Source organism: Pagrus major, chromosome 11 (genome assembly GCF_040436345.1).
Source record: "Pagrus major chromosome 11, Pma_NU_1.0".
NCBI classification, from domain to species: Eukaryota; Metazoa; Chordata; class Actinopteri; order Spariformes; family Sparidae; genus Pagrus; species Pagrus major.
The window spans coordinates 17192217-17216090 of NC_133225.1; the positions used below are offsets into that span (position 1 = coordinate 17192217).

The 23874-nt window shown below is 42.9% G+C and overlaps 2 protein-coding genes across 2 annotated transcripts; one reads left to right on the plus strand and one right to left on the minus strand.

The window, feature by feature from the left end:
* The first annotated feature begins 6562 nt into the window (after nt 1–6562).
* On the plus strand, nt 6563–15092 carry tab3 (TGF-beta activated kinase 1 (MAP3K7) binding protein 3). Its single transcript, XM_073476032.1, has 7 exons — nt 6563–6716; nt 7409–7580; nt 7798–9058; nt 10708–10868; nt 11290–11383; nt 13710–13793; nt 14214–15092. Exons 2-7 carry the CDS (start codon nt 7479–7481, stop codon nt 14357–14359), a joined length of 1848 nt encoding a protein of 615 aa, XP_073332133.1. The 5' UTR covers nt 6563–6716; nt 7409–7478; the 3' UTR covers nt 14360–15092.
* A 60-nt stretch (nt 15093–15152) lies between these two features.
* Nucleotides 15153–23246, minus strand: tmem47 (transmembrane protein 47). The gene is made up of 3 exons (XM_073476033.1): nt 22779–23246; nt 17852–17992; nt 15153–16710 (listed from the first exon to the last, which is right to left on the minus strand). The coding sequence occupies exons 1-3, from the start codon at nt 23002–23004 to the stop codon at nt 16532–16534; spliced, it is 546 nt and encodes a 181-aa protein (XP_073332134.1). The 5' UTR covers nt 23005–23246; the 3' UTR covers nt 15153–16531.
* Nucleotides 23247–23874: the final 628 nt, after the last annotated feature.

Genomic DNA, 23874 nt, shown 5'->3' on the forward strand with positions numbered 1-23874 from the left:
CTTCTTGACCATAAAGTTAGGGGCAAAGAAGGCTGCTCCAGTATGTTGAGAAAGAGTGCAATGGAAGCTTGCTGCTGACCTCTATTTATAGTCCACTTGTGGGTGCAGGACATGTGATCATGGCTATTTCTGATGACTGATAGGCAGTTGGACGGAGCTCAAGTTGGCACCCACATGTCGCCCCACAGACCCCTTGACAAAATGGCCAGACTAAGAGCGAGACAACTGGATGAATGAGAGCTGTTTGGACTGTTAGTCATCCAACACTAAAACTGTTGCTGTTTATCAGTGTCCGCAAATACCTTTTATATTCAGGTATGATGATCAGTGTGACGTGATGCTGCTTATCAGGAGCAAAAATCATCCCATGTCCCAGTGGTTTTTAAATGTCTCATCAGTCTAGATGATTGTTGGCTTATCTTAAAATGTCCATCCCATTGAGGTCTTCTGGCCAGCTTTACTACACAATCTATGAAAACTACATTTGACTTGCAGTTGTAATTAATCGATTGCATTTTCCAATTTAGCAAATGTGTAACAATGGATTCACGAAGATACAGGACAGGACAAGACTGAGTGTCTGGAGTCAGAATAATAAAAATACTCATTCCTAAATTGAACAGTACATCTGGCACTGAAAACAATTCTGATTTATTATTGCCTGTTGTCTTATAAACATGAATTATGAGAGGCTGCATATTGATCAGCATTCCTTTTATCATTTGGTTTCAATCCTAGTAACAAGAAAATGAATGTCAGGGCGTTGAACTGACAACTGTTTCAGATCCTCACCTGCCATTTTCTCACTGAGGCTTTTCTTCTGTCGTGCATTAATAAACACAATTTTCTGATCAGAGGGTAAAACTGCATAACCTTTCGTAATAGGTTCTTTGGGATTTGTAGGATATTATCTTTCTAGTTGGTCTGATGATGAAAACAATTCTCCTCCTACAGTATATGCAAAAGAAAGAAGAAAAAAAAACACATTTCATGCAGAAATAACTAATCTGATCAAGATGTTTATGAAGGTATCAAAACTGGTAAATCAACACTTTGCAGTTACTTGGAAAACTTTAGGTTTGGGTGGTGATGCCCTATTTCTGTACTCAGCTGGCACAAGAGATCATGACAGTGTGTGTGAGGAAAAAGACACATTTGCAGAGAGATTCATGTGTTCATTTATCATTCTAACAAAAGTCAATCAGAACAAGTTTGTTCCTTTTCCTTTAAGTCTGCAACAGGCCTGCGACTGTAACCAAACACAGGTAAAATGCTCTTGATTGACACATTAAGATACCTGATGCACCTGATGTACGCCGAAATAAAGATGTTTGATCTGTTTAAGTTAACTTTTGACTTGCTTTGACCTTGCTGCATGCAGATGAACAGGCCTTTTCCTCCATCACGTCGGTATAAAACAGGGCTTTACCTCGTTGGACGCGCTGTGGTCCTCCTGTGTTTGATTAAAAACAAGAAAAAAACAGAAAATCCTTTGCTGCGATAGAAACCAGAAGAAGCGAATCTCAGGCCAAGCGGGACGATCCGAGATGCGACCACTTTGTCAACCGACTCGACTGGCTGCTGGTTGCCGTTTCCATAAAAGTACCGTTACTTTCTACCGGATACTGCATTCCGCACGCGCCTGCCGCAGGTTCAGCTGTCGCCTCGTGCGCGCGCACACACACATGTGCGCACACACTCATCCCGATCAGCTGCATAAATACTGTTAATGACTGTCTTCTTCAAAAATCCCTAACAGAGACTAATAGGGCCAATTATACTGCTTTAATGGTTAGTTTGTCGTGATTTATTGCACAGATTCACTGTGTTTATTTCAAAATGGACTAATGAGACTATAATGAACTCACTGATGTCACTTTAATATCTTTATAATAGACATGATGCACAGCTGGTGCCTGCAATTATTACGTTTAAAGGAGAAGTTCACCCAAAAATGAAAATCAGGTCATTATCTTCTCACCCTCATGCCGATGGAAAGCCAGGTGAAGTTTCATAATTCAACAAGCAGAACAGCATGGCAGCATTTTCCTAAACAACTGAAGTAGATGGGGACTTGTTTTAAAATGTAAAAAAAACACAGCCAATAATAATAAACCAAATAAACAATAAAGGGCTCCATACAGTTTGCCCAGCTTTATCCAAATCTCCAAAATCCCCAAGATCCCAAACTGATTTGAAAATAGCTGAGCAGCTACAATGAAGACTTTTGCTTAAAAAGGGTGTAAATAACATCTTTTCAAATCAATTTGGGATGTCAGGACTTCCAGAGCTTCCGATTACATTGGACAGAGCCATTTTATGTGTTTTTGTTCCCCATTTACTTCAGTTGTTTAGTGAACTGCTGCAACGCTGTTTTGATTTGAAGCTCCAAAAAATGTTTTGTGGACTACGAAATTTCACCTGACTTTCCATCTGCATGGGGGTGAGTAAATGACTGTATTTTCATTTTTGGGTGAACTTGTCCTTTAAGTTATCACAGTCACCGTTAAATTCTTATAACATAATGTGTTTGTTAACCTCCAGTTTAAGGCAGTTTATGCAGAAACATATGCCATTAAAGCAGGCTGCCTAATCCATGTTTATTTGCTGTTAATAACCTCTTTTTTAGCACTTGCTTTTTTTCCCTGTTTTTGTCATTATTTCAGCTATAATTGGGCCTGACTAATCATGTTGATGGCATAATCCATCATCTATTGTCTTACACATTCATTTTCACCAGGAATAGTTCACCACAATAAGAAGCTGAAACTGGACACTCCTCTGGTCAGGTCTGTGTGCGAGGCTGAACCCTAAATGCAGAAAGACGTTATCATCATCTGCTTGTAGAGCCCGGATTCCCGACTTATCAGTTAAGAGGGACACCATCTTGCCCTTTGTTTTTCCCGCCTAACCTAGATATTGCTGTCTCTCTGCTCTGTAGTGACGATTGGAACGCATACCTTCATGCCAAGAACCACAAAAAACAAGCTGTCAAAATGGTCACAAAGTCTTATTTTTGCACATTTTAGGGAATACCACGGTTATAATATGAACCGTAGAGTGAGTCTTCTTTTAATCTAAGATGAGAAAGTGGTTCTGTCACTGTGGGTGGATGTAAATAGAAACCATGCAGCAAACACATTTCATCTGCCCTAATGGCTCCAAGCACAGCTGCTGACTCACTGACCAAACAGGCCTCAGGCACAAAATACACCAAGTAAAGTCCCCATTCAAGTATTCAAGGAATGTTATGGAGACTTTTGAGCGGTGGAACACAAAGGCCTTTATTGATCTGGCTGCCAGATATTTTTAAGCACCGCCGAAATAATCATAGCATTTATGATATACTGAAAATGTTGTTTGCCACGCTGTATTACAGGAAATGGCAGGATGAGACCACTACTTTACAGGTTAAAGGTAAATGTCAGGATAACGGGGGAATGTTACATAATTTCAGTTGGAGGTGTTGAAGCTGTGGAAAACCCCCAACAAGAGGGCCAAAGCTCCAGCAGCTAATACTGTACTTAGAAGTGAAATCTGAGAGTCGGTGCATCACTGGGTGAGAAAGAAATGAAAGAAAATGGGGAATGCTTTCATAAAAGTACATAAAGACTACTAGAAAGTCCTTGCTTGTAAAAATATGAGATAAGATGTAATATAATACGTACACTGTCATTTTCTTGGAACTTAAATAAAGTTACATTTGAACATTACACAAAATTGAGACGCATGGAAGAGGAGTGCCTGTCTGCACCTTGACAGATGTTTTGGAGGGGCTCTTTTCACCCCGTCATTTATTCACTTCCTACTCAGATTAAGGCATAAATTGGGTGGGGGTCTGTTCTTTGAACTCTCAGGGCAAAGGGGCTCCGTCCGCCTCTGTTCTAAGTCCCGCAGGGCATCAGGGACAACAAGGAGACTGCTTTAAATAGCACCACAGTTGTGGCAACTTATCAACACTGTAAGGACAGCTACCCTGAGTCAGACCGGGCCTTCGCTTCAGCTGCTGCAACTCAGCCTTGACACCCCTGTGAATATTTTAGTGGTGGTACAGCCCACCCCCCAATGAAGCCTCAGTAGACTGGCTCAGCAGGTCAAGACTGTGTGTGTGTGTGTGTGTGTGTGCAGGCGGATGGACTCACCAGTACCAGCTGTCCACACCTCTACTCACATGGTTTCAGTTCATAATAAATTTTAGGACCACCACCGTCAGCTGCTTTGAACAGAAGACACTGATCAAACTACGCAAATTGTCAACAAATCATCCGAGATTTAAGGCTTCCTCCCTCGCATCAATTGTGTTACAAACATAATCAAACTATCAGGTGAAATCATCTCTGACTCATCTCAGCCTGCTCACTAATAGCTGATGAGATGCTTCAGCTTCCTGCCCTTCAAAACATCCTGATGCCCCTGTTATAAAAACAACTATTTCTAATTAATGTCAAACAAAGTTATATTAATTATGCATGCAAGCATATCAACCATGACTTGATGTAGTCAGTTCATAGTGACAGTACTGCTCATTATGCTCCAAATACTCATTTTGTACAGAAAATTTAGACATTTTGTAAGAAACCTTCAGGACTGTGTTGTGTTCATGCTGAGGGATTGCATGCGCTCACCAGACCAGACTGTGACCAGACCCTGTCGGTGATGAACTCTAACACCCTATGATCTTTTGCCCTGTAGCTGCCCAGTCATACAGGGTGAACTAAGGTTAAAACAGTGCTGTCTCTTGAATATATCATGGACCAGCAACATGTAACATTGTTGTTTTACCTCAGAAGAGTAAGGACATTCAGCCATTCCTTTTGAGCACAATTGAAATACTGAAGTTTGTTTTTCTGTGAGGTTTACTTTTCAGCTGTTTCAGCCACACAAGCAGTGGATACATAATTTCCCAGCTGTGACTGCTGAGTGCTTAGCTGTTACATGGAAAAAAAGCAACCCAACCACAGAACAGGTGCCTTCTGTAGACAGATGCAGGCTAAACTCTGACAAAGCTGCTTTAAAGGCACATAGAAAGCCCCTTTAAGCAGGAAAAAAATGCCTTTTTTAAAAGGAATTTTTGCAGAGCAAAGTAAAAGTAATATAAATTAATATTACGTGGAAAACTACAGTATGGATCAAAATGATTTGAAACATTTGGCTACAATACACTGCAGGAATGTGACTGAAAATAATAAATTGGTGGATAGGACAAATGCCCAAAGACATAAGGTCAGCCCTATCAGCAAGTAGCATCAGCAAGACATAAGTCTGCTTGTTGGCAACACTAGTCTGTTGAAAAGTGGTGTTATCCACAGCTGTACATAATAGCTTAAAGTCTTTGTGTTCATTTTATTGTTTTTGCTGCAGGAGTGATGAAGAAGGACAAAGTTTTGCCTCCTCAACTGTTAAACCAATTAAATCCTAATGCATTTTCCTTTAGAGACACCCATCCCTGTTTCTTCCTGTTATTGTCTCTGAACTGTGCTTGTGCAGAATTCATGCATCTCTCACTGCCCCCTAGTGAAAACATGGACATATGCCTTCGACATAAATTCTGACTTTGCTGTTACAGTTTCAAAGTATTTACACATCTTCTTAAGTCCTTGCTTTCAACCAAAATGTGAGACAGTAAATCTCTAAATCAGTATACTTAATATTTTATACATACTTACGTTTTTCCTTACACATTTCCTTGTTTGGATTGTCAGTTCATGTCAACGGGGCGATTATCAAGTCATGCAAAACTGATTTAGATCAGATGACTGAATGTGGCACACACATGCCCCCAATTTTTTTTTTTCTTATTTTAACTTAATATTGTTTATGCTACAGACCCTTCGTTACAATGTTGAATGTCTGGTGAGTAGAATAATTAAATCACGAGAAAAGTCATGTCATTAGAGGTCAATAACAACAATATAAATGAAATACAGCATGTTGATAGTTTACTATACGACCGAATGGAGTTTTTGGATCAACTAGTATTTAACAGGATAATTTGGGAAAAATCTCTTGACTATTGAGGAGAACAGAGTAGAAACTGAGTTGACTAAATCTCTTCTCAAAACATATTTTTTATCAGAGAGTGTGTCCCGATTCAACTTGAGTCCTTTGAATTATATTTATATTTATTTTTCTTACATTATTGAAATTGTTTTAGTATGGAATAAGATTAAGCAATTTTTGTAACTTGTTGATTTTTTATGAAATGCCAGATGCAGCCCCTTCATGCTACACACATAGAACATATATACACATACTTAAATCTAGAATAGAATAAAATAAAATCTTATTTACTGGTAGGGAGCTGGTGTGAGCTGAATAGATGTAAGAGCTCCAGTCTGTTGAATCCACCTTTATTTGTAGCCACTAGACTAGTTTTTGAGGTAAAACTTGTGGCTTTTGAGTAGAAAAGAGTAAAAACTGAATGGAGTTCTGCCACATGATCAGAACAGGGGCACGGCATACGGACATGCGCACTAGTGACAGCGTCAACCAGCCGATTTGAACAACTTCCTGGTCCGGGAAAATCTGACATTATCGCGATAGACAGCCTGTTCGTATGCAATTCAGCGGCAGGGGCCTTACGCTGGAATGTGAAACTACAAGTTATTTAGCCAAAACAACAATTTGACAAACCTTGGCGTACCATTTCAGAAATATCACAGCTCTCCTCGGGACTCAGCTATGGTCCGACACATGAGGGAGTCTCATAACATATGGTAAGTTTTATAAAGCCGTGTTTGGCTAACGCTCGCCGACTTTAGCATGGCTAGCTAGCTAATCCATCAACACCCAGGCTTGTGACAGCTGACCAGCCAACAGGACCAAGCTAAGGCTAGCATTAGCAAGGTTAGCTGGCAGGCAGTTGACGAATTGAGTTAATCTTATTTGAACTGTTGCCTTGTTTGCGGGATTGTGTTGCTGAATTAGCTACGGGTAACATCGGGCAGTCTTCCGTGAATGGTAATGTTGGTTTCTGCCTTAGCCGCACAGCACACCGGTGAGGTTGTTTGTTTGAGTGATGCACGGAGGCTAACTGATGCTGATAACTAGCCTGCTAGCTAGCGATGGTATGTCGTCGTTGCTTGGTGCAACAGTATGGCTAAACAAACAACAACAGACTGACAGGCACCTGGCTAGCACTCGTGTGTTACTGAGAGTGAATACCAGTGACGCTGGCGTGTTGTCGCTGGGTTCGTGTGTTATATTCCGTTTGTTTCAACTCTCTTGATGGATTATTTATGCTCTATTAAAAGCTCAGGTTGACATGCCTCACACAGACTATTCAATGATCTGTAATTACTGCTGACACATTGGGTGTGTGACAGACTTTTGGCAGGCCAGCAGCGCTAACAGGATTATTGAGAAGCGCTCCCATGACATGTTTTGTTTGTCATGTCTGCATGTGCAGGGGATGAGACGAGGTCGGTTATTGAAGCGTTTGCAGCTTTGGACTCGTTGACTTTCTATGTTGGCTGAGGATGGCGCAGGGAGGCTCTCAGCTCGACTACCACATCCTGCAGGACCTCAAGCAGCGTTTCCCAGAGATCCCAGAGGGGGTAGTGTCACAGTGCCTTCTGCAGGTATTCACACACACACATATGCTCAGATAACCTGTTTGCAGAGTATGGGAAATAGTTACAGTGTGATGTTCACTTTAAAGAGGGTTGTTTTATTTCTGTACATATTACTTTGTTTGTATGAACTATTATGTTATGATGCATAATGGCAGTAAAAGCAAGATGAGCACTTAAACACTTCACATTTCCTGGCTGAGACTGTTCTCTGTTGCTGTCTCAGAACAACAACAACCTGGATCTCTGCTGCCACCTGCTGGCTCAGGAGAGTAATCGATACCTGTATGGCGAGTTCCATCACAGTCCAGAGGAGGGCCGACTGAGCCGAAACCACATGCTACACATTAGCCTGGGCTACCCGGGCTCAGATGCAAACAAGGCAAATGGAGGCGCAGCAGGAGCCGGGCGCTCCCTCGTGCACAGCACCAGTGACAGTCATATCGAACCCCAGCGGCCCAGCTACCCTGAGCCACTGTCGGCCCCTGCCACCATGGCCCCCTCCCCTGGTTACAATCCTTTCTTTATGAACGATCAGAGCCGGTCAGCTAGTACTCCCACCCCTCCACCCACAATGCAGGGCATGTCTCCCACATACTCCCCCGTCCCACGTTATACTATGAACCCTATAACAGTCACACTTTCGCAAAGTATTCCCAACGTCCCACAGGCTCTGCAGATCCCTCCTGGGCACTATGCTAACAGCACTAACACCACCTTGTATATTCGACCCTCACCCTCCCAGAGCCCCCAGCCAGCGCCCTGGTCCTCCTCAGGGCCGCCTGTATATCAGCATCAGCAGTCCCCCTACAGCACGCCCACATATGGTTCACCTTATAGCTCCCCGCAGCATCAGGTACAGCCACCACAACCACAGCCCCAGCCGCAACCCCAGCACCAGCAATATGTCTTCCTTCCCATTAGCTCCCCAACTCTTCCCAGCCTGCCCTACCATCACCAGCAGCAATCCCAGCAACAGCCAGCAGTGTATAGGCCATACCACACAAAAAGCCCCCTCAAGAACCAGATAGAGATTACCCTGGAGGGTCCACGACCTCGCAGTAATTCACCTGTGCACACCGCCCACCCCCAAGGAGCGCTTTACATGGCCAACAGCCCCTCGCCCAGCTCCCCTTCGAGGGGCATCACTATGAGCGGACCTTCAGGCCCGGCATCCTTCCACCCCGGCATGTTCCTGCAGCATCAGGGTCCTGCAAGGCCTCGGCCCGCCTCCTCTCCTCAACCGGGCCAGTCAGCCTACACGTTCAAAATCAAAGTGTCCCAAGGAGGCCAGGCGCAGAGGCCGCTCAGCTCACCTCCTGTGGCAGAAGCAGAGTCTCTTCTCAACATAGTAGACCAAGGAGCGCACAACGCTGCCCCTGCACCCATCCTGCCCATCTCTGCTCTACCGGGGAATGTTGCCAATCAGCTTCAGCAAATGCCCCGACGTTCAAGCTCAGGCTCGGATGACTATGCCTACACACAAGGTAAGAGATTCTTGTTTTTGTCCTTTTACTAATCTGCATGTGTGTGACTGTCTTTTGGAGTTGACCTTGGATGTGTGCTTGGGATCGTATTGTCAGAGGTAAACACCAGAATAAAGCCTAATCTTGAATGATATTTGACCTCCTACCGGTGTTAATGAAACCACTATTGATGTGAGTTTACAAGTAAACATCATCTTAGAATTTGATAACGTTATGTGTTGGTGGTTAAAGGTCCAATATACAAGTCTCAGCCTCACTCACATTGAGCGTTTATGTTTCTTGTTTTGGAGCCGGTCCGGCCGCTTGTGCATGTCAGTGCATGTGAGCCCCCAAACACTGTGTGAGAGACAAACACTGGAGTCAAGACCTATTTTCATTTGCATGAAAATAGTTCTACCTAACTGCCAACACTTCAAGAGAAGCCCAAGTCTGCAGGAAAACAGTGGACTTGGGTTACTACTAAGTATTTTTCATTCAGATTTGGTCTCGACTATGTTGTTTGTCCCCAAAAGCGGCACAAGTCAGAACACACACACACACACACACGCACACACACACACACACTCGACGTGCCTTTTACTATCCGCCTGCCGGCACCGCCTCTCATTCCCAACTCTGAAGCAAACAATAGCCAATATGTACATCCTCTCACTTCCCCAGTGTACTTACATCATCACTTGAAATGGTCTAGAGGTTTATTCCTTCGTCTGCCCTGCCGAGGACGGCGGAGGTAGAGAGGGTGGGGGGCGAAGGGAAAGGGGGGAAGGGAGGTGTGGCTGGCACGCCGGTTTGTTTTGGTCTAACATGCTGGTGCTGAACTGCGACACCTTGCACTGATCAATTTGGCATTTAGGACCTTTTAAGATGAGGAACATAAAATTCTCTGTTTTGATTCTAGCTGGGTGTATTTGTTGCTTGTCTCTCCCTCTGTCCCCATCTTTATTTCATGTGTCTACACAGTCACTAACAATATTCCAAAGAAACATATTGAAACACTCAACTCATGTACAGTTTACTGATTGAAAAGGGATACACCGTGAACCACAATCTTTGCATATATTCTTACAGATTTTGGATAAGATCAAACATCTTATTCAGTTAAATACTGCTGCAGCTTTGTGTGCTTGCCATGGATAGTAGATGTTTCTACTGTAATTGGCAGTTTTCATCGCATATCACATTTCTTTCATCCTAACTGTGACAAAGAAGTGTTGATTATGTGTAAAGTGATCATCATTTGATGGCAGTTGTGTTTAGCTGCCATCCTGTTGGCATAGTTTGCAGTTATATTCAAGACTTTCTCCCCAGACATATTAATAATGTAGCGTGTGCTTTGTGTCCACTTGTCTTCTTTAACTATGTTGATGTCTTTCGCTGAAGTGGTGATGGTTAGACTTCTTTAAAAGCAGACATACTACATATTGATCTTGTTTTTCATGATTTGTCTGTGATACTATCTTTTGTTTATTCAGCCTTGTACCTTGAAGTCAGTGCTGGGCTTTTATATTTGTATGGTGTAGTAACAGAGCACTAAAGGTAAAGAAGGTTTTATATAAACTTTTAGTTGTTGTTGTTATTATTATTATTATTATTATTATTATTATTATTATTATTATTATATTTCATGCATTTCGTGTGTCTGTCTTTAGCTCTGTTGCTCCACCAGCGGGCCAGGATGGAGCGTCTATTGAAGGAACTGCTGCTGGAGAAGCAGAAACTAGAGCATCTGAAGGCCGACGTCAACAATATGGAATATGACGCCCTTCAAAGACGCTTTCGACGAGTCAACTCCACCAGTCTTATACCCAGAGTAAGGGTTGAACATGTACTTGCCCTCACATAAACATTGTTTGCTCTTTACAATTTTATGTCACCACAAATCTTTTTATACTTTTTCACATGCTCACAAAAGTTGATGTACAATCACAGGCTGTGAAATTATTATTTCTACCTCAAGTTCAGCATTAATAATATTTTAGACTCCCATCTTTATTTTTTCATTTGCACTAAATATGAAATAAAATTGATCTCAAAAACAATCAAACTTAACTTAGTAGTCCGGATGTAGCTAAAATGCAGCACTAATAATTCAACAAATTGTACCATTGTGTCATACAAAGTGATGTAAAACTTTCCACCTTCTAAGAAGAAGTTTGAAAGGACGGACCGGCAATATTTGGTTGTCTATTTTCGTCTAATCTAAGTGGGTTGTGTGTTTTCATTGGCTGCAGCCTGAAGAGATGACCCGATTGCGGAGTCTGAACAGACAACTTCAGATTGATATCGACTGTACCCTGAAGGAGACCGATCTACTGCAGTCTAGAGGTATACATACACACACACACACACACGCACGCATAGATGCACATTGCTACACATAAACCTTTGAAGTGTGCCTCTGATTTATTTGAAAGCATTGATCTTGAAAGAGCCAAGCCCAGAAGCAGAGTCTGGTCCAGAGTGATGGATGAGGCTCCATCACGCTGCGTACAGATGCAGCATTCTAAAATGACCGGCTGGTCCGTGACAGGACCTGGGCCGATCCAGAGTTGACCCTCATTGGGCACAGTGTTTGGCTGGTATGTAATCCTTGTTGATTACGTAATTGATAAGAGCGTTGCCTCGAAATGCCCCAGTGTGTGGAATTGAGTTTTAATGCTTTATATATTTGCCGGGAGCTGTGTTTTTGGAAGCTGAAACAGTCTAACTGGCAGCAGGCTCAAGAGATTTACCAATTTTCTTGCAATCAGTCAAGTGCCACTGAAAAGTTGGGCCACAGTGTTCCTGGAAAATTGCTTTGAGCATGCTTCTACTTTATTTCAATCTCGAAATGCCTTTGTAATAGAATAGTTGAAATGTCATGTATGCAAGATGTTTTAAACATTTGCTTTATCTTTGCCGCTCACCCAAAAGGCTGTGAATGGTGAAGCATGTGGGTAGCAGTTGTTATATGTACAATGTCTCTCTTCAGAGTCTTTGAATGTTGGTTTACCTCACCAGTGCCCTTCATATGCCAGGGACACACAGGAGGCAGAAGAGCCACAATAGGTCTATAGTCATGCGAGTCACACAGAGCTGTTACGTAGAAAAAGAACATGAATTTATAACATAAAGCTTTCAGTGTGTTCCTGGATAAGCAGGGCGTCACATTTTTTGGCAACATAGTTAAAAGGACCCTCGCCTTGTGTGATAATCTGCGAGGAGGAGTTTATTTCCTGTGCGTGTGTCTGCTCGTTACTCTCTGTTTAGACACAAATGAAGTATGTGGAATAAGGGATGGGATGCATATTTCATCATTTATCATAATCAGATCACTTATATTATAAAATATATCTTTTATATCATTTATAAGAGGTTCAGTCCGTGTGTTTTCTTGCCAGATCTTCTCACAATGTGTGGAGAATATACAACAGATACAGAAACGATCGCTGTAGATTGTGAGCCTGTAGTGGAAAAGCCCAATTTGTTTACATTGGTGATAACAGGAGGGGGGCAGCGGTTTTGCCCCCTGTGTGTCCCACCTTTAGAGAATGGCCTGCTCTGTTAATGAACTTGCAGCCTAAAGAGCTGCTGCAAAATAATTTAATTCTCTGGTCAGCCACTGTGTTTTTTTTTTAACATATTCTCCTTGTATTTCTTTACATTTTAAACCATACACCTTCACGTCGTCTTTGGCAGACAATTAAATGCATGTTCACAATTGGGGTATCATATCAGCACTCTGGTGTGTCCAACTGTTCCTGTTATTTAGATAGTTATATTTTTTTCTTGACTTTTACTGTTTACTTTTTTCTGCTTTTCCATTTTTCGTGACTAAATAAATAAATATTTGATATTTGGGGCTGTGATCAGTTTTGAATGGCCAACAATTCACAGTTGTTACAGAGAATAGGATGGATGCTGTTATAGATTGGAAAAACACTGTTATTTCTGGTCTTTGTTGAGATCTTGTGTTCCTCTTGAGGTCCAGCTTTCATACACTCACAAAGCAGCTTATTATGCACGAGAACTTTACTCACAAATTTCATCCAGATGCAAAAAAATACCCAGTAAAATAAGTTAACATCTGACTGTAAGCCTGTTTGTTTTACATTCCTTTTTAATGATGGTAAAACTGCTCATAATCTACTCTAAGTAAACAACAAAATCCCTCGTTGATGATTGTGTCATAAATCTGATTTGGCAAAAAACATCCCATTTGGCTAAATAAACACTCAAGAAAAAGTGAGCATCCTTACTTCACGTTGCAAAGCCCTCAAGTGTGTCTCTTGTGCTCCAAGTTATGATACAAAGATCCTGTAAATGGTTGAATAGTTTTTGTGATTGCAATAGTGGCTGTTCAAACCAAATTAAGTGCTTCACTTATAAAACTCAAATGGTAATGAACCCACCAGTCCTGAGACCTTTTGGATGCCAAAACTCTGCACAGCAGTTTAAAAAAAACTTTGGTTCTTCTGTTGCTGCAAAACTTTCTTGACTGTTGACCTTCAGTTCTGTTTTTACTGGAGTCCTGTGTGTTGGAATGGATGAGGAGTCTGCTTATTGTCAGACTGAACACCAGAGTCGGTCAAGAGGCTCAAAGATTGGACCTGTGGTTTCGATGGCTACTTCTAAACAAACTTCTGTATCTGGTTTCTGCTTTCCTCCACAGGGAAGTTTGACCCAAAAGCAATGAGCAACTTTTACGACAACATTCAGCCCGGTCCTGTAGTGCCACCCAAACCTGGGAGGAAAGGTGAGTCCTGTCCAGTGTAGCTTTCAGAACCTAGAAGTGTTTCATTGAGTAAAAAAGATGAGGAAAAAAGACGTTGCCAAGATACAGTTTTGATCATTCAGGTCATCACTCAGATTACAGTATTTGTCTTATTTGGCTTCAGAGACTAAAGCTCAACTGACTGTGGTCTGTGTTTGTCTCCACAAATCTGTTGTCATGGAAACTAGATGAGAAACCTTGCTATTTAGTGAATGGACATGTCTATTAACATAAATACTGAATGGTTGATGCTTGAATGCATGCTTCACACATCTGTGTTCAGTGACAGCCGTGGTTAATTCCAGCCATGAGTTGAAGACACTTAAATTGTTTTGACGTTACGCAGTTTAACACACGAATAAACAGCTTTGTTCATAAAGTGCTTCTCTCTGCCTTTGTCAGAAGTGGAGCAGGGCTCCAAGCCAGTGCCGGGGCCCCAGAGGGACGAGGACTTCGAAGGGGCCCAGTGGAACTGTGAAAGCTGCACCTTCCTCAATCACCCTGCACTCAACCGCTGTGAACAGTGCGAGATGCCTCGCTACACCTGAGCTTGGTGCTGCGCTGTGTCGCCCACCCCTGCCCAATCCCCCTGGATAGTATAAGCCCCACCCCTCTGAAAATCTGCAGAATCTGTCTAGAGGTCTTCCCTTGTCAATCAATATATAAGCCCCTCTTACCTGCTGAGGAAGAGCCACTATCCCTCTCCGCCCACTCGTCCTGCTCACATCTACTCCTGTGCACTTTGACCCTTGTTTCCCATTGGCGGATGATGATTCTTTGTTCGGACAGCTGGAGACTCTTCTCATGTCAAAATGTATAAAAGAGGGAGTGACACTGCGACTCTGGCAGCGGGTGGGTCGGGGCTCCCGAAAGGTCAAGAACGACTGAGGATCGAGGAGGAGGAGGAGGAGCTAGAGAACATTCAATGCAGAATGAGTGACTGCCCTGTTTACACAAACTGCGCCCATTCCTGAACTCAAAATGGAGGCACTTCCACTTTAACCCAGGACCTGTAAACTCCCTCTCTGACAGTCGAACAATGGAAGAAATGGTATATACGTTCTGACTAATGCGAAATGTAGACTGTACACTGTATCTGGCTCTGTATTCGAGCTCATTTCACTGAAAGAAGAACACTAAAGACAATTGCATAGGAGTATATTCCTGGTACTTTTATGCATATTATGCCACCCTGTATCATGTGTTCAAATGATGTTGATTTCCTGTGCAAATGCCTCAACTTGCTGTACTTAATAAAGGAGCTGATTCTATGTGACTTGACCACGCACAGCTGGCACGTCTGCATAGTTTGTCATAATTCACAGATGAACCAAACGCACATTTTTTTCCCCAGTATATGTTTATTATGTTAGTAATCAAACCAGTGGGAATCAGAAACACAGCAGTAAATGGTAGTGGCATGCATACACTCGCTCACTCTATCACTCTCACTAATGTTGCAAGAGGGCGCTGGAATGTTTCTGACTACTTGAAATGAGGTTTAAGCAGAACGGAGCCGGTCTTCTGCAGCTGTAAGTCTCACCTCTGTCCTCCTTCAGGTTTCAAAATGTCACTTCTGGATTGATCGCATAGTCCTCATAACACTACTCATGCACAGCACATCTCCTAAAATCTTTTACCGTGGACTTTAATTTAGATGCAAAAACTACAATGATTTTCTGCTATATCCTCATCTGAAGCAGAAAAACCTACTGTTGTGGTGTTTACTGTGAGTGATTCCTACAGGGTGAGAAGATAAGGAGGCATCACATGGGGAAGTGTGGAAGCACATGCTGGTGGTGTGATCATGCAGACATGCGCGCACACTCAGCAGACATGGTCATTCACCATCTTCCTTCCCACTGGGCTTGGAATGAATATTCTGCTTACTTCACATACTTACATATAATACAACAATTTTATCAAAAAGCGGGTATAACTCTGGTTATGCTGCAGGTTTACATTAGCAGGTTTTGACCATGTGACAAGACTATGTGCTATTCATTAACCAGCAAATGTTCCTCTGACGAGTATGATGTCATTTCGAAGGTGGCTGTGGAATGTTTTTACTGTCCTCCGTTTATTATGAGTACCGCTGAGCTGCAGGAGGAAAACGAACCAGTCTTTTGGAGCTTTATGACATGTTTTCACCAAGCTACACTACACTACTGGAGGAAGAAGATGTAGTGTATCTCTACAGAAACACAGCATGTCGCATTTCCTTAGGTTCGTCCCGTCATCACCTCAATAGGATATCTTCCTCCCTGGATCCATTTCTTCCCTGATTGGTCCGAGTTTAAGTCATTCTCTGCCTTCTCTGCTTGGATTGGTTAATTAGTCCGCAATTCGTCCCAGTATGGGGTCAGTGAATCCATCTGTTCCCTCCAGACCTACTGGAGTCCCACTTAAAGGGGAAGTGGACATTCTCTCACAAATTAAACAGTCTGGTTTGGATTTCTTCATCACAGCTGCGTTTGGTGCCAAAAAAGAAAGAGCAAGGGGCCCTGGTCCAATGAGTGAGGATAGTCTTTGAGACAATAAGTTCACAGTATCAAATGAAAGAGCTTATTTCCAGTCCTGAAACTAACAGTAAGCTTTTGTTTATTGATTCCTATTTTTCTAGTCTGCGGTTGTGCCTTGTGTAACAGACAGAAAGTCCCTATCATTGAGAGGACGCTGGGTGAAACAGAGTCTCAGTTTCTCCTCTTGTCTTGCGTACTTTAGTAGTAGTCTTCGTAGTTCTTGGGGTTGAGGCAGTAGAGGATGGCTCCTCCGAAAGAGAAGATGGTGGATCCCCAGGCCAGGCCGTAGCCCCAGTTAAACTCGTGGTACACTCTCAGGCTGACCGTCTCAATGAACTTGATGGGAAACAGAACCAAGCTGCACACCTGGAGCACCACTGCAGGAGAAATGTGAAAGAGAGAAGGTATGGTAGAATGCTACATATTAAAGGCACAGTTCACCCCAAAATCAAAAATAGATATTTTTCCTCTTACCCGTTTTTGCTATTCATCCATCTATTGTTTTTGGTGTGAGATGTCGAGTTTTGGAGATATCGACTGTAGAGATGTCTGCCTTGTCTCTAATACTGTATAATGGAACAAGATGGCACTCCCAGTTACTTAAGATAATCCACAGAGTTTGCTGTGAGCTTTTTCACGTAGGAACTATTTTCTCTCTGTATCACAGTGCAGAGGAAATCGTGCAGCTACTCATGGACAAGAGGATGCCATGAGTGTTTACATCCCTGCTTGAGTATTTCCATTTTCTGGTACTTTATACTACTAAGTCGAAGTCGCCAATTTTAAATTGATTTATTTTATCAGCAATCTCATTTTTTTTAAAAACGACACACACATGTAAATATATGTTTAATTACAAGTACATTTATTGCCACAAAATTACTTCTAATATCAGATACTTTTACTCAAATTCCACTCGGATGATTGACTTTCACTTCTACCATAGTAATATTCTTTAAATATCTTTAACTCAAGTATGATCTTTGGGTACTTTTTACAACACTGACGCTTCCATAACCCTCTGCACAGCGATACGGAGTAGTTCAGTAGAAAGGAAATAGTTCCAACATGAAACTGCTCACAACAAGATCTGTGGATCGTCTTAAAATTCTTGAATTCTAGGAGGAGACATTGCTGTTGAGTTTTTCAAACGTATTTTTTTTTTTTTTTTTAGCTTTGAGCACCACAAGCCAAGTGCCATCTAGTTCCAATTATATTTGAGAGGAGGCAGGCATCTCTACGGCTGATATATCCAAAACTCAGCGCCTCACACCAAAACAATCTAGATGAATAAAAAGCACTGCAGGTAAGAAGGAAAATGTGTAGTTTAGATTTGGGCTGAACTTTCCCTTTAAAACAAAACTGGAAAGAGAAAGATGTAACTCTTATGGTCACTAAAATCCTCTATTCAAACGTGAAATAATGAAAGAATAAATGTTATGTTGTAATGTTGCTGTTGTTGTTTTGTTTTTTTTACTAATCCTTCATCTTTTCCTTCTTGTATTTCTCTTTACGTACCTGCAGAAAACAGCATGACAGCCACAGGCCTGTAGCAGCGACTCCTGGAGCTGAGGCACAGGGAGATCAGCGCCACGAGGAAGGAGAGCAGAGTGAGGGCCGCTCCCCCCAACAGCAGGGCCAGTGTGGCGATCTGCCAGTCTGAGACAAACACACACACGCAGGGACAGAGAGAGGAGGGAGGGGGTGAGGGAGGAAAGCCATGAAATCACACTGAGATAGAAAGTGACATAGGTAGCTAAAACAGGGTTACTCTGGAGAGCTGTGTCTGTGCTGCTGACAGGAGGCAGGAGAGTGGGGAGATAGAGGAGGAGGAGGAGGGATAAAAGAGAGTAGAGGGAGGCAGCAGAGCAGGTCACAGGCCTTGCTGGCGATCCTCAATCTCACACAGAGGAAGAACGATTCCTCCCACTGAAGTTTGTGGGAAATTACCGCGGTGTAAACAAACTACTTGTGGTTCAGAGGCTGACACAGCTCATCGTTCATCCTCCGAGATGCAACGGTTTGTAATGTTTTGACGTGAACCACTGGTGATCCATGGCCAGTAGCAGAAGAAGAATGTGAACCATGCAGTGAATAACCTCTACTGAACCTAGCACAGCAGTTTCTGGCTGACAAGAAACAAACAAAACGCACACACATGCACGCCTGGCTACGTGCGGATCTGGCCTTTCGGTTCAGCGATGGATCCTAATGCAGCAGAAAGACAAAGTGGTTCTGTGAGGTGACTCAGATAATGAGTATCCCTCCCTGTTGGCCGATGCCAGCTCAGCAGCATCCTCAGCGTTTTCATTCAGATTTACTCTGAAAACACTCAACTGGAAAAAACTCGCTTCCCTATTGAAAGTGGAGAAGAAGCCTGTGTGTCAAAAAGGCAAATCATTATAGTAGAGATTTTTGTTTTCTTTGTGCAGAAAAAAAAGAGTGCGTTTGAGAAAAACTGTTTTTTTACAGACTTAATTAGCCATGGGACGTCAGCTGAGACTCACTTTGTTATTGTTTAGAGATTAAAGGTCTCTTCTGTAGCTTTACTGTGTACTTGCGGAAACAGGAGGTCTATATGTAAACAGGCAGAGGATATTATGATGAAGCGTTTGATTACGCGGGAGGAAATAATTAAGAATATAGTGGCCGAGGAAAAATACATAACATCAAAGGGGGCTCTGCATAAGTGGTTCAATGTTAGACTGGGTGGAAAAGTTCATACTGAAAGACTTAAGTTTCAACTTTTGTTTGTCTTTTTTTAGTCCGTATACATGCTTTTGTCTATTATGGAGCCCAGGAAATAAAAAAAGATAAGCTTTGCCAAGAATATTTCCTCTCTGTTGAGGCAGAAAATCATTAAAACATTCACCAGTGGAGAGAAAGTGACGGAGCATAAGCTGCTTAAAATACAGTTCCCACTCGTGTTGGAGGGAAACTTTATTCCAGGGGCCAAGCAGCTCAAATATAAACAAACATCAACTACTTCTGACCAAATATGGTTCAGGATTTAGGAGTTTAAAAATGGGCCCTGTCACCACAGGATGTTGGAAACAGCCCACAAAAAGCAGAGCACCCCCTCCCTCCAGCCTGCGTGCTTGCACAACACGAGGCCCCCTCGAAGACCGACCCCTTGACTTTCTGTGCCACACTGCCTCTTTGGCTGACTTGACCTGTAGTTGTCAGAGTGAGATACATTCTCTAGGTCAGTTCGGTGCCTTCAGCCCAGCCACTCTGCAACCGAAAAGCCTTATCAGTGCACCCACAACAGAAACAGCAGGATGCAGAGAGTCATCTCATTTCAGATTTGGAACCGGCCCTGTATGCTGTGCAAGAAACACAGCCAGAGTCGGAGTGCTTAAAGGCTTTGACGAGCAGGAAGCGCCAAACTATTAATCTGAGCCCCGCACGATGACAGATGGAAAAGGAGATACGGCACACAAGATCCAATCTGAGCATTAATTATGGTCCCATGTGTGCATGTCAGGGGCTGCTCAAGTGTTGATCGAAAAAATCCTCCAGGGCCCCAATTCTGTTCCTTTGTCTGAGACAATGGAGGAAGATCTGTGCCACAGAAGAGCCTCGAGTGTCTCTCGCTGTCACACACACTCAGTCTCAATCTCTCAGGGCAGCAGAAGTTTAAGAAGCAGGAAGTTCATTAACCAAACGGTCCATGAGCAAGAGCCTTCCTGTGCTCTCTGTACCAAACACTGTCCTGTGACCTCAATGAGAGAGAGGACAGTCACCCAAATACAGGATCGATAACGTGTTACATTATTAATATACTCTGCCATCACTGCGTCTGACTGACTCGCTCACACTCTGGCTCCACATTCGTCCCTTCATCTCACACCGACCTGGCATCCACACACACTGCTCTTGCACGACCGTCCCACATTCCTCCCCCTGTGTCAGGCCTGTATCTTCTATACTTGACCTCCGACCCTCTGCTTAAGTGTCAGCGTGTGTGTGTGTATGAGTGTCTGTATATTTTAAACTCTTCATGAGTTTGTAAGAAGGCAACATAGCCTTTCTGCTTTCGAATTCACACTGCTTCCCCGGACACACACACACATGCAGGCCTTGCGGAACAAGTTCAAAACATCTGAGCGGCCAGCTGGTGTTTCAAACTAACAGGATTTATTTAATGCCCAGAGCATGACACACACTGAGGAAATATTGGGGGGCTGACGAGAGGAAAGGAGGTTGGGTGGAACCTGATTACTGGGATTCGAATCAATAAGCCTAGCCAAGCACAAGCCCGAGGAAATGGGCAGTTTGCTGTGTGCATTTACTGTGGTATGCTGCTGCTGCTGCTGAGAGCTGAGAGCTGAGAGCTGACAAGGAGGGAGACTGCATGTCTTTATATGGCACCAAAGTGCACTTTGTCTGCGCTGACAGAGGAGGATCAGGGCCAGCGTGGCCCACAGTTACTCATCTCTCAGACAGAAAGAAAACATTTTGTCAGACTAACAAAAACACAATTCACCACTCAGCACACAGGAGGAGGTCAGAGGCAGCAGAGAGTAAAATATATATATATTTAGCAGCACACACACAAACACATAGTCACGCACACTGAGACAAAATGAAGTCAGGAGTGCAGTGTGAGATAAACCTACATAAGCTTTGCCCTGATTTTATATTTGCAGAGAAGAGTTTAGACAACTTTAGACTGATAAAAATCCTGCTGAGATAAATTCACACAATAGTAAGTGCTACATGTGCTGTATAGCTGTAGTGAAACACCAGCTAAGGTTGTCACAGTACCAGAATTTAAACTTTGATACAATACTAGTACAAAAAGAAAACAATAAGCTACTCGATACCTATTTTCATACCACGGCAAGAGAGAAAGAAAGTCCTACAGGTGCACAAAAAGGGATCTTTTTACCTCCACCAAGGAGCTTTGTCTGTTGGTTGGTAAATTGGTTGGATTGTCAGCAGGATTACACAAAAACTACTTGACGGATTTCCATTAAACTTGGATGGAGGACGGGTCTCAGCCCAGAATAGACCATATTGACTTTTGGTGTGGATCCAGATAAAGGGACAGATCCTGGAATTTTTCTCTCACTTCTTTTCACATTTGCAAAATATGGCTTCTTTTTTTTTTTTTACTGACATTCTCATTAATTTCTCAGGGAATAAAGCATGGAAATATATCTGGCATATTTAGTTGGCTGGTATCTGTGAGTGAGTACAAAAAGGGGTGAAGGTATGCACTCTTCTGAGTAACATTCTAGTTATTTTCTTTCTACACAGTGATTTTCCTTCTTTCTTTTTACACAGTGCTGTTACAGAAAAGTCACTGAACACATACCAACCCATTTCTAATTATGCTTATATGAAAATCTAATGATAGATCTGTTTGTTTTTTTTTAAGCATCAGCAAAAAAAAGAAAAAAAAGAGCAGTATCATACGTCATTCATTTTTGAGGCTTCAGTTTGTGGTGTTGGAAGCACTACCAAATGCTGTGGCCTAAAAACATTGTATTTGATTATTAAAGACTAGATGTCAGATTTTAGGCTGCAACAAGACGTAAATAATAACTGCTGCCCTGAAATCATGATGGCTTTTTACAGTGACCCATCCTCAATCACCTTCTTTTTTTTTTATCACTTAATGACCAGCTGTGATGGAAATATGAAATGCTTCTATCAGAAAAAAAAAAAACCTTCATGGGGACTCCATGTGCAGACAGAAGTTTCCTTAATGGTGGAAATCAGCGTTTCTGGAGTGGTTCACTTGTTTCCCTGGTTACTAATCTCCAGGCATCTGGATCTCTGGGGAGTTCTCTGCTCTGAGTTGCCCTCGCTCCTTGGCCGATGAAGAAACCCACACAAAGGCTCATTTTGTGCGCAACAAAAGGCCAAATGAAACCCCAGCTGGACCGCTCCTGGCGAGGCAGGATTCCCACATCATTCAGTGGCGCACTGGGCAAATGTTTCAGAAACAATGTTAACGCGTCTACATAGAAAACTTAAGGTGTCTTATTCACTCTTCACACTTTGAGACTCAAGGATAAACTTTTTTTTATTCATTTTTTTTTTTAAATTTCTGATTATTTCCCTCTTGGATGTGCAGCCCATTGTTCACTATCTTATTACATGTGGAAAAGTTCTGCAGTTTAAATTAACCAGGCAATAGCTTATTATAAAGTAATTAACATTTAGCCGTCTCCTGGGTGGTGTTTTATAATTCTCACCCTCAGAACAGATTGGTGGAGCAGCGCAGTGTCTGCAGGGATCCTTTGTTATCCCTCAGGCTGTGCATCTGACTTTCATTTGAATATGAATGTGGGGGTCTGTCTGCACCCCAAAATCTGCCATTTCAAGGGTGAAACATCCCTAAAACTACAACACCCGACTGGGGGAAAAAAAAAAAAAAACTTCCAGAACAACATGGTGGCGCATCACCCCATCACATGAGCGTCTGTCTCACCGGTGGTCAGCGTGCTGTTGCAGGACCACTCCATGGAGCTGACGGGCTTCCAGCAGGACACCCACATGGACAGGTAGTACTGGTCATCCGCCGTGACCCACGCCGGGCTCAGTACGGCCCCGACATCCAGGCACAGGGCGAGAAACACGCACACCAGTCCCACCAACTTCAGGGGCGTCAACGCCGACACCCGGACCTCCTCTGTGCCGCTCACGGATGAAGCCATCTCTAAAGTATTTTACTCATGAAAACAAAAACAAAAACAAAAAAAAGAAGAAGAAGAAGAAGATGTATGAGCGCCTGGTGGCTTCTGTGTTCTTCTTCAAATTCAAAAATGAGTCCGGTTGAGGTTGTCCCCTCCTGCTCCGTGCCCGTGCTGTGGGTGGCAGGATGGGGAGCCGCCGCCGCTCACTCCGCGTCCCGAGACCTGAGGACGCTGCTGCCGCTGCTGTAGAGCCAGAGCTCTGCGGAGGGACCGAGCTGCAGATCACTGAAATAACACTGGCTGCACCTGCTGCTGGGTCCTAGTGCCTAGACCCGCTGCTTCTCTCTCTCTCTCTCTCTCTCTCTCTCTCTCTGTTAGTCCTCATGCTGGATGGATTTTCCTTAATGGCTGGTGGTGTACTTTAATGATGCTCCTTGACAACCAATCAGATTTATACAATAAAAGCGCTATGGAAGTGGATAACAGTAATGTTTTATGGTCAACTTCTTTGGGTTTCAATATGCAGAAGTGCTGATCTCACAACTTTCATCAAGCCACAACAGACCACAATATAGGCTAATGCAAAAAATAACAAAAAACAAGATGTCAGCTATTGTTCAGCTGATGGATTTTAGGCCTCAGACCTCAATCAGACTCTCATCAAGGGACAGATGACTATAGAGAACTACAAGCACCTTTTAATTGAAATTGATAACAAACTGGATTTTGATTGTGACAGAGATGCTGTGTAGGAAGGGTTCAGCAAAGTCTGTTCTGCCTCTAAAAATCCTCATCTCAGTTTTATGTAGAGAGGACCTTCATGGTTCTAGATCTTACCTCTGCCAAAGAAAGTTAGGATTTCACTGTTGGCTGGTTTGTCAGCAGGATTAC

Bases quoted from the DNA above. Each gene is read 5' to 3' on its own strand.
- tab3 (XM_073476032.1), top strand. From the start codon at position 7,479: ATGGCGCAGGGAGGCTCTCAGCTCGACTACCACATCCTGCAGGACCTC. The intron at 9,059-10,707 runs GTAAGAGATTCT...GTCTGTCTTTAG, and splicing joins TGACTATGCCTACACACAAG to CTCTGTTGCTCCACCAGCGG. The intron at 10,869-11,289 runs GTAAGGGTTGAA...CATTGGCTGCAG, and splicing joins CCACCAGTCTTATACCCAGA to CCTGAAGAGATGACCCGATT.
- tmem47 (XM_073476033.1), bottom strand. From the start codon at position 23,004: ATGGCTTCATCCGTGAGCGGCACAGAGGAGGTCCGGGTGTCGGCGTTG. The intron at 17,993-22,778 runs GTGAGACAGACG...TGTTTGTCTCAG, and splicing joins CAACAGCACGCTGACCACCG to ACTGGCAGATCGCCACACTG. The intron at 16,711-17,851 runs GTACGTAAAGAG...TTTCTCCTGCAG, and splicing joins TGTCATGCTGTTTTCTGCAG to TGGTGCTCCAGGTGTGCAGC.